The sequence below is a fragment of the Geotrypetes seraphini genome, chromosome 5, assembly GCF_902459505.1.
Source record: "Geotrypetes seraphini chromosome 5, aGeoSer1.1, whole genome shotgun sequence".
In the NCBI taxonomy this organism is placed as follows: domain Eukaryota; kingdom Metazoa; phylum Chordata; class Amphibia; order Gymnophiona; family Dermophiidae; genus Geotrypetes; species Geotrypetes seraphini.
This window is the reverse complement of record NC_047088.1, coordinates 152,921,138-152,934,365: the sequence shown is the minus strand read 5'-3', so window position 1 is coordinate 152,934,365 and position 13,228 is coordinate 152,921,138. Positions and strand designations below refer to the sequence as shown.

Sequence of the window (13,228 nt, the reverse complement as noted above, 5' to 3'; positions counted from 1 at the left end):
AGTTGGTGTTTGTGGTGTTCCGTTTCCTCAATGATGAAACTTTGTGCTATGAAACTTGCCTGTTCTCCTTTATACTCCCTTCTGCCTTTGACACTCCTCCCCACCCCCATTATCTGTATTTCTTTCGTTTATGGATTTTTCTGGGTGTTGGTGTGAGGGATTGTTGAGGACTTAAATTTTGTGTTAAGTGTGGAGGGGAATCAATTGTTAGGGAAAAGAAGGGGCCAGGCCAGGTTACACACAGATGCCTACACCCACCACTCTCCCTGCTTTCAAAATGTCATGGTCTGCCCCACTTCCATTTTCCATATCTGCAACTCTCCATGCAAGAAATTCGATTTCCGTTTTGGAGCCATGTTGTAAGGTGAAGATATCTTTTCAGGCTACTTGTAGAACACGTTCAAACACACCCCCATAGAATAGCCAATGAGGTGTGATAGGCGTGGTTAGGAAGCGGGCCAAGGAACCGCACCCGAACGGTGCCCAATAGGCATTGAGACACCTTTCCCGTCCTACTGACGTCAGACGTTAATTAGGCGTGCATGGGTATAAGAAGGTCCAGGTGAGCAGTGTTTCTTTTCTATTCTGTTCTATTCCTTATGCAGATGTTTGAGACTTTACTCTGTCTTAGTCTTTTACTTTTTTTTTTCCTATCTCTGCCTCCCATTTCTCTCTATTCCACAGAGCCATTAACAAGCTACATGTCATTCTAATATGTTGTTTTATCTTTTCTAGAAGTAGCTCAGATAGTAAGTCCAGGTGAGAATGATATTTTGTAAGCTACTTAGGTGTCCTTATGATAGAACTAAAGAAACCAACCAGCAAAAACTGACTTCTCTTTATGGGCTTTCATTGTGTGCTATTGTTTATAATAGTTATTTTATTTCTGATATCTCTTACTCTTCATTCCACAGGGCTGACAAAAATGACTGAGAAGACTGATAAAGACCATGCTGGTAGAAATTTTGCTGGTAGAAATATGGATATATAAGTAAAATGGATGTGTTCATACATCTGAGAGGGTTTACTCATAGAGCTAAAGTTAATTCTTTGTAGAATCAAATTACAGGCAAGTTAAAATCAGGTGAGGAATGGTTCTGTGTACTAACTCATTGATAAGAACAGGTTGGGTGTGTTGGGGGGGGGGAACACTGCCATTCAGTGGACATCCAATCAGTGTACATGGTTCAGGTGGAAAACTCCTAATGAGTGGCTAATGGCTGCCATTTTTAATAAGGAGTCTAAAGGTATGTTAGCACTTCTGTTACTTCTAGGTGTGTGTTCTGCCACAACTTCAGTGTTTCATTTTGGAGACATAGATCTTTGTTAACAGTTTCTCTATTCTTCATTTCAGGTTAACTCTGCTCATCAGCTCAGCACACCAGCTTGCACCTAGCCAAACAGTTGTAGGTGAGAATGATACTCTACTATTCTTCACTTGAGTCACTCTTCTGATGAGTGAAATAAATGTTTCACACTTCTATTGTTCTCTTCACACAGGTATCCTTGATGACTTTCAGGAACAATAGTAAATTGATAATGTTGGCCTCATAGAACACCATGGCACGCATTCCTGCTGTTATATGCACACAAACAGCAGCTCAACATAAATGAGGTTAACACATTGCTTCAGGGAAGGGAGGATAGATATGGACCTTGGGGGTTGAACCCCCTGTTTGTGAACCTTGTGTAAACCAGCTTCTCCTCTTTTCTGTTTTCAGGTGTCTTAAACAGGCAACTGCAGTATTGTCAGATGGAGTTTTGTATTACTGAGAGCAGTGCAGCTGTGAGCATCTTTGTGGTTTCCACACCTGCTTAACCAAAATAGTGCAGCTCAAGAACCAGGAGGATAGATTGAGGTATGTGGCCTTTACTTCCATCACCTTCCGTGAAAGGAAGAAAAACCCACATGTCTCATTTGGATTCTCCTGGTGTGGAGCCAACTCTTAGTAGCAGTAACCCTATTCCTTAACAACAAATCTACCACAGTGACTTATATTTTCTTCCTTATGTAGCCATTTACTTTGGAACAGGGACTGCCTTATTTTGCACATCATAGCTGAGATGTCGTTATCTACCTATAGTTGCATATACCCTTGCATTCACTTACTTTTTTCCTAGATTCTGCAATGATTTGACATCAGAGTGGCTAGCAGGTAATAGAATGAATGACAGACCCCAATAAAGATTGTCAAACTTTCTATATGTCACCTTCTTGTATATTGAAAAGGGCCCATTCAGCAGTCCCTCCTGAACCCCTATCTACCTTGGACTCTGTCCACTAAACTGCTGATGCTACATGGTTAAAACCACACAGGAAAGTTTAAACTATAACCAACTTTTTTATTAAAATATAAACTTTTTAAAACTTTTAAAAACTTAAAACTTTTTTTTAAATAACTATTTACATACACATAACACAGGGAAAGAGGGTAGGTGCCCCCCAAGAGCAGCTTGAGCTACCTCAGGCGAGGGGGGCGGAAGGAGGTGCAGTCAATGAGAGGGTGTATGGCTGCTGGCACCATGCCCTCTTTCGGCTACCAGCCGCAAGAGGGCATGTTCCATCCTCTCCACACACCCTCTCATTACCTGCACCTCCTCCAAGATGGCAGAGTAGGCCGCCATCTCCCTGGCTGCCCCCTCCTGAGGCTGGTCGGGCTGCTCCTGGGGGGGAACAGCAAGGAAAGGGGGTGGGATGGGAACAGGAAGGGCAGGAGAGTGAGGGGAAGGGCTGTGGGTGGGGGAAGGGGAAGGTCCAACAGGGGATGGTGGTGGTGGTCCAGGAGGTAGTGGTGGGGCAGGCGGTGGGGGTCCAGGGGGCAGTGGTGGGGCAGGCAGTCCAGGGGGCAGTGGTGGGGGCAGTGGTGGAGGTCCAGGTGGCAGTGGTGGAGGTCCAGGGGGCAGTGGTGGTGTGGGCGGTCCTGAGGGCTGCCAGGCCTCCTCCTCCTCTTCCTCCTCCTCCATCTCCTCTTCCTCTGCTGAGGACCAGGGTGGGGCTCCCTCCATCACCTGCGGGGCCTCCTGAGGGGGTGCCTGCGGTGCTGCTTGACAAGAGAGAAATAGGATACAGTCAGATATGTCAACAACACTTTTGAACATGACATTATTTACTACGTTATTTTCTTCAAATGCTAATAACAGGATGCAAAGCACCTACTCCACTGTAAACATCAAAATGTAGCGTAAGTAAGTGAGGCAAGTAGAACACCATAAAGCCATTGTGACATGATATCACAATAGCAGCTTTACTGCAGATTTTATGATTAAGAATGGTTGACAGCTACTCAAGCATTTTCATCTATTTATTCTGGTAGGCTGATCACAAAGAAACACACGCTGGACTCATTACTCACCGGCTTCAGCGCGCAATTCCTCCCTCACCCCCTCAAGGAAGGCCCGCTCCTGGCGCCTCAGCAGCCGCCCCCTTTTCCTGAGATCCTCAACCTAGATAATAGAGAGAGAGAGAAAGAACAGAGAGGGAGGGATATGATGAGTGCCATCTAGCACTGTGGCATAACATGTTTACTTAAGTATTGACCTCTATAAGCACATAAAAATGGAGCACGCTGCCCTCCAAGAGCCGCTATCCGCTTTGCTGCCTGCCTCTACCCCCTTCTGCCACATGTTTTACATGAATGTATTCACGTACTCCAGCTCTTTCCCCTTTCTGTGCTGGAGGCATCGCTATCTCTCTACTGTACCTGGGACAGTGGGGGGGGGGGGGGGGTTTGAGGTGACATGGCCAGCATCACAAGGAGGAGTGTGGGATTGAACTCACAACCCCAGGGTGCTGAGGCTGTAGCCTATCAGCACTGCCCCACATTACAGCATGTCCTGGTGAGCTTACAATCATACAGCAGGGGCAATAACATAGTTTGGTCAGAAGGAGCAGCGTGGCTTGAAACCCCTGACGTCAGGGTACTGACGCTGTCACTTTAAACGTCATGCCACTATCTCCCTAGACCAGCAGATTGATCCAGGAAAGGTGAAGGTATTTGAAATGACATAGCAGCAATTTGGCAAAGTTGATTTCAAGATGTTTCTATTACAAATGCGAAGCTTGTGACCCAAAAATTAGTTGTGTGCATGTTGTGAATGGAATAGATGCCTTCTAGGAGCTGAATTTGACATTTGAAATCCTACTACTGCTCCTTTGGGATGTGCTTTAATTTCAGTATTCAATGTAAAAGATTTATTATGCACAATTGTAGTTTTTAAAAGGAATCAAAATTTGCCCACAAAAACATGAACAATTTGATTGAGACAGGTTTCCATCATTACATTTTACATGATTATTTGTGAGGGCCTGACTTGGAATACTTACTTCCCTGGGACAGGAGGCTCTACGATTGAACCGCCGGGTCAGGCGGGTCCAGGAGTCCCTGAACTGCAGGTATGACCTGCGATGGCCTGCCACTCTAAAATAGTGGTGCTCATGCCCTAAAAAGAGCCTGGCCAGCAGCCTGGAGTCCTCTGTGGAGAAATTTGGCTGTCTCCTAGCTGCCATTTTAGAGGAAATAACTGCGTATGAAGAACAGCCGATTCTATGATGTCACAACGCAAAAAAACGCGATGACGTGTTTGTGCCGCTTGGGCGTGCTTACGGTGGCAATTCCGCACTACATCAACACTGTTAATTACATCCTAAACCACGCCGATATCGCTGTTATACAAAAAAGTACAGCAGAATGAACCACCTCCACCAAACACAATGACAAATTAAATAAGTGAAGATTGGGAAGTGAGGTTCACATGCATGTTTGGGTGGGTGGAAAAAAAAAATATTATGTCTTTGGTAACCTTAGTCAGGACTTGAACTCCTGACCTTTGGAAGATACAGGCAGTGCTTTTAAGCACTGAGCTATGGTGGGGACTTGGGAATGGGAGTCTCCAGAAATGGCTTTAGGTACAAGATTTGACAAGGGGTAATCATTGCATCACTAAGGTATGCTTTGACAGGGGAACCAGAGACACAAGTGTAGGTTAGTGAGTAAAAGCACTATATTGATCATCTGTAGGTTGTGAGTTCAAGTCCCGGCTTGTCTTTTACTTGTGGTATATCTACCTTCCAGGTGCACCTTGATGATGTCACAATGAGATCAGCATTGTGCTGCTTGCTATTTCCTCTTCCTGTGAACTGGAAGCCACATTCAGGTTTAATCTGTGTTTTGATTCTGTTTCTTGTTGTGAAGAATGAGCTGATAGTAGGAATGTTTTAAGACCAGGAGAGTGTTCTTTGGAGCAAGATATCACTTCTAAACTATCCTCTCTGAAATAATGTCTCTGGCAAATCGAGAGAAAGCTTATTGGATGACTTAGGGTGCCTTTCCTGCCAGTCTTTGTGGAAGTTAAACGAAGTTTATAAAAAGTCTATATGGTGTTCAAAGTCCTATCCTTTCCACTTCTAATATGAGGTGAGTATGACATTCTTGTATAGCTTTCTGTGTAGCACACATCTACTGGTTCCCACCTTCCATTACTGATAATGTAAGTTCAACACCCACTCGGTACGTTTCATTTTCTAGTTTTCCTTTGAAACATAACATATTTCTTTTCCTTGTATTAATGGTAAATTGTACAATTCTGATACAGTGTTTTAGTTATGTTTTTCATCATCCTATACTTATCAATGCTGAATGTGTGATAATAAAGAGTATATATAAAGTATAATTTTTAAAAAAAACAAATAACAAAAAACAAACCCGTACTCAGGTCTATCACGGGTCCATTAGAGACGGTTCAGAAACCTGCGTCTATTTTGCGCACGTCTATTTTGAGGGACGTCTATTTTGCGCGACGAGGGACGTCTATTTTGCGCACGTCTATTTCGCGGGACGTCTATCTCACGCCTAAATATAGTTAATTGGTATTTACGTTTACCGGACGTCCAAAGCACGCCTAAGTTAAACGTACTAATAGAGAATTTAGGCCTAACTATCTTATTGAAAGTTTAAAAAATGAATAAAGATTAAAAAAAATATTTGATGAGTGATCTTAGTTTTAATTTATAGCAATTTTAATTGTCTAAATTGTGATTACTTTTATGAATGTTTATTTTATTTGTGAATTATTGTGAAGGCAATTTTGTAACCTGTTCTGGGCTTTTTGGGAGGATGGACTAAATATCCAATAAATACATCTGTACCACTCTGCTGTGCATGGACATCTGTGTGGCCATTTTATTAGATAGATATCCCTTATTTTGTCTCATTTATAATTTGGGCATTTCAGTTTTATGAACATCCATTTTACGTTGTGAATGCTACCAGCACATTGACATTCATCTCACGTATTTTCGAACCTGATCAAAAATACATGCGAGATGGATGTCCATTTGTTATATTTTGAGTTGGATGTCCTTTTGAAAATGCCATTCTACATGTCTGCCATTTGATTGGTTTTATAGTATTTGTTTATCCTGTTTATATTATTCTTTTTTTTTAATTTGATCTACTTTGTCTTGTTCTCCAGTTGGAAGGAGGGTGATAAATGCAATAGATTGCTTGATATTTTTTTTTTTTGATCTTTGCTTCTAGGACAAATGGGTTCATGTGACTTATTCAGAGACCTAAAGAGATTCCATGTCTTGCTTGGTAAGTAGGTCTAGTTTGTATGAGAAGCTGGTACCTCCCTAAGTGTATTTGGCACACTAGAAATCATACAGAGTGGTAAGGTCCTAATATACAAGGGTGGTTTGAAAAGTTCGGTACAAAATCAAGTTAAACAAATATTTTATCTATTTTTTTTAATTTTCCAATTTCATGTTCAAATCTTTTTATTGCTGAATGGGGAAAAAGAGCACACAACATATCAAAATCTATCAAAATAAAAGTTCAACAAATAAAAGTTCAACAAATACAACTGTTTGCATTACCCCTCCCCCCATAGCCTTCCTCTTAGCAGCAGAAGACAATCCCACTTTCACCCTCTCTCTCTCCCCTTACTGCATTCCTCCCCTCCCACCACATCCAAAATCTTAGGGAAGAGAAATTTATTCCTAAGGAGCCTATAAGGTATAGCTAACGTGATCATTTAATTTTTGTATCAAAACGGGAAATTATTAATATTCAGTCCCGCACCGAACCCCGCCCTAGCCACACCCCCAATCCCACCCCAGCTCCGCCACCAATTTCTTCCATTCATTTTTCATGTACACATAATATCTTATTAATTCATAATGGTAACCATAAAATTTGTTAAAAACCACAAAGCATACTATATGCAGAGAAAATGTTAATTATCATTTATATTTGGGGGGTTTTCAAAGATGTCAAGGCAGATGACTTTAAAATATGCAATGTCACCTCAGTAACTATAGAAAAATAGACAAATATAGTAGAGATATAAATTCTCAAAACAGACACATTTTGATAACTAAATTGAAAATAAAATCATTTTTCCTACCTTTGCTGTCTGGTGATTTTATGAGTCTCTTGTTGCGTTTCCTTCTCACTGTGCATCCTTTCTTTCTGCACTCAGACCCAACAATTGTCCCTTTCTATTCCCTCCCTCCTTCCTTCCTTTGTCCTCAGTGCCCGCAGTGCCTCCTTCCTATGTCCTTAGTGCCCCTTCCTGTGTCCTTAGTGCCCTCAGTGCCTCCTTCCTATGTCCTTAGTGCCTCTTCCTATATCCTTAGTGTCCTCGGTTCCTCCTTCCTATGTCCCTCTCACTGCCTTCCAGCTTTTGTCTCCACCCCCTCCTCTATGCTCTGGCATCTCTCTCTTCTCCTTTCCTTCCTTCCTTCCTTCCCACTCCACCCCATGGACTGGCATCTCTGTCTCCTTCCCATCTCTCTCCTCTCCTTCCATCTCCCCCTCCCACTCCATTATCTGGCATCTCTTCTTCCTTTCTCTCCTTCCTTCCTCCTGGTCTGGCATCTGTCTCTTCCCCCTCCCCCCATATACCCTGATCTCTCCCCCCCCCTCCATGGTCTGGTAGCTCCTTTCCTTTCCCTCCCTCCCATGGTCTTGGAGTGTGTGGCGCAGTGGTTGGAGCTACAGCCTCAGCACCCTGGGGTTGTGGGTTCAAACCCTGCGCTGCTCCTTGTGACCCTGGGCAAGTAACTCAGTCCTCCATAGCCCCAGGTACGTTAGATAGATTGTGAACACACCAGGACAGATAGGGAAAATGCTTGAGTACCTGATTGTAAAACCGCTTAGATAACATTGATAGGCGGTATTTTAAAAAAAAACAAAAATCTCTTTCCTCTCCTCTCCCTTCCCTGGTCTTCCTTTTCCCCTCTCTCTCCCCAATTGGGTGCAGCCGCAGCACTTCTCTTCCCCTATCCCCTCCCCAATTGAGTGCAGCAGCACCACTTCTCTTCCCCTATCCCCTCCCCAATTGGGTGCAGTAGCAGCTTTTCTCTTCCCCGCCTCGGGTGCTGCAGCTTTTCTTTTCCCCCCTCCCCCCTTGGGTGCAGCAGCAGCTTTTCTATTCCCCCCTCCCCCCTTGGGTGCAACAGCAGCTTTTCTCTTCCCCTCTCCCCCCCTTGGGGGCAGCAGCATCATTTCTCTTCCCATCCCTCCCATCGGCAGAGTCGCAAGCTTCCCTCCATCGCTGACCTATCTTCCATAGGTCAGCGACGGAGGGAAGCTTATAACTTCCTTGCTTCGGGCCTTCCTCGTTGCCGGGTCCTGCCTTCGCGGAAACAGAAAGTAGGCAGGAGTCGGACCCGGCAGCGAGAAAGGCCCGAAGTAAGTTATAAGCTTCCCTCTGTGTCACCGTTAGCTTCCGTCTGTCGCTGCCTGTAGTGAACTCCTGATCCGAGGCTCTAACGTGTGCGTGCTGGCTTCCCTTCTCTTCTCCTCCCCCCCGAGGATGAAACTTCCGGTTTCGGAGGGAAGAGAAGGGAAGCTGGCATGCACACGTTAGAGTCCCAGAGCGTGGGTTCAATTTGAATGCTGGAGTTAGCCCGGGAAGGAACATCGACGACAGCAGCAGGATTAGGGCGTGGAGAACACAGCGGAAGCAGGTGCAGAGAACACTGCGGGGGTTTGGCGCTGGACCGACCGTCCCCTTGTCCCCGCGCACAGCTTCGGGACGCTGTCCCTAAAAACTTGACATTTTGGCGTCCCGAAGCGGTGGCTCGGGACAACGGGACGGTCGGTCCAATAACGGGACTGTCCCGTTGAAAATGGGATGTATTGCCACCTTAGGTATAGCCCTTCCTAGGGCCCGGCCTCTTGTAGCCTTTGGGGAATATCAGTAATCTTGTCCCCAAACAAAGATAATGTAGCAGCATCCAGTCACTGGAAATAGCTAATTACCTTTTAATCACCATTCGAGATGGTATTCAGAATCATGCTCTACACCACCTTGGCATCAAGGAAGCTAAATAAGCCCCAAATAAGAAAAAATAAATTTTTGCCTATTTGCATGTCCCACAGCCTCTCGAGCCTCCCAAACAGCTCAAACAATTTTTTTTTAAAGTTATATTTCTCAACATACCCCCCCCTTTTTTTTTTTTTTTACAAAACCATAGAGCAGTTTTTAGCACCGGCCATGGTGGTAACAGCTCCGCGCTCATAGAATTCCTATGAGCGTCAGAGCTGTCACCACCGTGGCTGGCACTAAAAACAGTGCTATGGCGTTTGTAAAAGGGGGGATAGTCTCCATCAAGGGTTATACACGTGGAGGGGCATAATCGAAAGGGACGTCTAAGTCCGTTTTCGTCTAATTTGCAAGTCATCTAATTCGCAAGTCGTCCACCCTCAAGATTGGCCTAGGACACATTTTCGAAAAATACGTCCAAAATTTTTTTTCTTGCGAAAATCATCTAATTATACGTCCTGCAGATCTGATCGTCCAAGTCGCTAAATCATCCATCTTTATACCACATTTTCGTCCAACTTTTTGTCCAAGTCAAAAACGCCTAGAAGAAGCCCTGTTGGACGTGGGAGGGGTCTGGAAAGTGATGGATTGAACACCCAGACATGGCACCTAAATAATGGGGTACCTTACAGGGTACTGCTGTGAACTTCACAAAAAGGGTGCCATATCTTCACCTCACTACAGCTCCCTTTTAGGTCATGATGAGTCCCCCAAACCACCTCCAGAATCCCCTAGACCCACTTGTCTATCACCCTGATAGCCTTTATGGCTGCAGGAGCCACTTAAATGCCAGTACAAAAGGGTTTTGGGGGTATATAGGGGAGTGCACATGTTTAAGTATCAATGCAGTGATTACAAGGACTTATGGGCATGGGTCCTCCTCTCCATGAGTCCCTAACCCACCCTCAAGATGGCTTAAGCCGCCTCTGTGCTGGACGACTAGGCTTTCCTATGCCAGGCTGCTAGGTGATGATGGTCTGGAGGGTGAATTTTAAAGGTGTGATTAATATTTTTATGGGAGTGGGGGCTGTCAGTGATCACTGGGGTAGTGTGTGGGGGTCTGTTTTATGTGTTTGCAGTGCTTATCTGGTGACTTTAAGTGGGTTTTTGTGACTTAGACCATGTTTTACATGGTCTAAGTCACAACATCCAAGTTCCGTCGATCCTGGGCTGTATAACTTTCGGTTATACATGGTGTATGACTAAGTCTAAGCCAGCCCACGTCCCGCCCAACTCCCACCCTTGACACTCCTTCTGAACCGCCTTGTTTAGCTTTGGTTGTTCAGCAGCACTATGAAGGCCTAGGTCGTTTAGAAATATGTCCAAAACCCGTTTTTATTAATATGCTGCTGTTTTATTAATACTCCTTTTTCCTAATTACTGTTAACCGAGTCGAGCTTCCGTTGGTTGATGACCCGGTATATAAAGCTAAATTTTAGTTTAGTTTAGTTTAGTTTATTATTGGCACTTGGACATATTTGGGAAATGTTCGTCCAAGTGCTGACTTAGGCCGATTTTTGGACGTTTTTTGCTTTCAATTATGAGCCCCTTAGTCCCCCCCAACTAACCTCCCCCCCAGCTAACCTTTAAATGTTGGCCGGCTGGACGGGTCTTGCTGCCATCCAGCAGACAGGCCCGTCTCGTCGAAATGAGATGGGCCCGCCCCTTCCCAGCCCATTCCCGCTAAGTCTAAGGCCTGATTGGCCCAGGCTCTAGAAGCCTGGACCAATCAGCCCAGGCTCTAGAAGCCTGGACCAATCAGGCTTTAGGCATAGCGGGTCCACCCATCCCCACTAATCCTAAGACCTGATTGGCCCAGGTGCCTACGAGCCTGGGCCAATCACACCTAGAAAATGACATGGGATTATTTCCCACGGTTATCCGCGGGGACGGGAACGGTGATGAATTTTGTCACCGTGTCATTCTCTAGTTCCCAACCCTTTCCTGGAGGACCACCAGGCCATTCGGGTTTTCAGGCTAGCCTTAATGAATATGCATGAGAGAGATTTGCATATAATGGAAGTGAGAGGCATGCAAATCTGCTCCATGCATATTCATTAGGGCTATTCTGAAAACACGATTGGCCTGGTGGTCCACGAGGACAGGGTTGGGAACCACTGTATTAGATAATCAACATTAGATTGTTTATACTTCTTGATTGCAAGTTATGAAAAAGACATCATACACCCTGTAGATCACATCAACAGCCAAAGCTGATCAAGTAGATGGGTCATATTGTAATCATAGGTCATAAAAAAAACCCTCTTAATCTTTTTCAAAATGGTATAAATATCGTTTCTCTAAATCCAAATGAAACTTATAAAACTTATCTTTGGTTGGAGTGTCCTGTTCCCAACAGAACCCGTTTCAGGGAATCAATGGCACCAAAACCACAGGGGTTGGAGTAACAAACAGATTTTCTCCAAATGCCAACCAAATCTAAATACCTCTCTTGTGGTTCCAAAAAACATATCTTTTCTCCTGTCAATACTGTGACTATTCAAAGACCACCATTTTTTTCAAACAGTGGTCTTTGAATAGTCGCAGTGTTGATGGGAGAAAAGATATGTTTTCTTAACTGCAAGAGAGATATTTCGATTTGGTTGATGTTTGAAGATAATTTGGTTGTTACTCCAACCCCTGTGCTTTTCGTACCACTGATTTCCCTGAAGAAGCCTTGAGTGAAACATGTCCAAAAAACCAAGATAAATTATATCTATTGAGCCATTTTTTTGAAGCAATGAAATTTAAGCTGAGGAATGACTGTGGAGCAGGAGCAAAGGGGGAGTTTGCTTTGAGACGGTGTGACAGCGAAACATGTGCATGTCAGCAGAATGAACCCCCCTGGCTGACTTGAAAAAGAAAAAAAAAAGCTAAGTTATTAGTTTTTGTTTGATATAAAATAATAGCTTTAATGGTGAAAACAGCGTTGATAAAATATGAAATATAGAAGAATTGCAATGATAAGGGGATTTGTGAAGTGAAGATTTGATATGTAACTCCTTAGCATGAAGAAGTTTGGATTTGCTATTGTGACATCAGAGATCTGAAAAACAAGATAAATTATATCAATTGAATATTAATTGTTGTTATATATGTTTGAATTAAAGTACTAAAAAAATTCATTGAAATTGCAGCAAGTTTGAATTGGTTAACATCATTTTGAGACAGTGATAAAAATGTCTTGAAATTCCTAATTCAATAGTGCCCTGAATTTATACTAAACTGGATGGTATCATGCTCTTCAAAGTTTGCAGTGAGTGACTCATTTTTTGTTAGTGCTATGCAGAAACTGCAGTGCAACCCACTTATTCTCTTTGTGGAAGTGAATGAATATTTTTTTTTTCAGGATTGTTTCTGTATCACACGAACACCAGTTGAATCTCTCGGGCCAGGAAAACAGTCTGAGACTAGCATCCATCAATACTTGGTAAGATGATGCCAGAATGACAGTACATTTAGTTTGGTATAATCTGTACCACTTGACATCTTTATGGATTTATTAGTGGCTCAAAACCCTGCATTAAAAAGTGATGATCTGCTAACGCAGCCGTTTTGATACCGAATCTAAAAACCTGAGACATTCTTAAAAAATTGCGCATGCAAATAAGATCGGCAGACAGCAGTGAAGATTTCCTACATTTGCATGTGCCCATCGCTGATGAGCACATGTGCAGAAAAAACACCGTAAAAAAACACCAAACAAAAAACACACTCTCCTGCTGGCAATCGCGCATAAAACATGCCTTTCTCTAAAAAAAAAAACCTACTATAATTCAGGTAAATCTTGTAATTTGTTTTTTATGTAAAATTTGATCAAGACCCACAGCCATAAACACACAAGACAAGGGTATCATATATGTTGGCTTTTAACAAGTGCACATTTTTGCCTGTCTCT

General features: G+C 43.5%; 1 protein-coding gene across 4 annotated transcripts in view; it reads left to right on the top strand.

Moving 5' to 3' along the window:
• The window catches only part of STRADB (STE20 related adaptor beta), a 106,821-nt gene that overhangs the window by 25,293 nt on the left and 68,300 nt on the right, over window positions 1-13,228 (top strand). For all 4 annotated transcript variants that reach the window (XM_033944585.1, XM_033944583.1, XM_033944584.1 and 1 more), the window contains 2 exons: window positions 6,537-6,593; window positions 12,680-12,760. In XM_033944585.1, coding sequence (XP_033800476.1) covers window positions 6,582-6,593; window positions 12,680-12,760 — 93 coding nt within the window. In that variant the 5' untranslated portion in view covers window positions 6,537-6,581. The remainder of the gene's footprint in view (window positions 1-6,536; window positions 6,594-12,679; window positions 12,761-13,228) is intronic.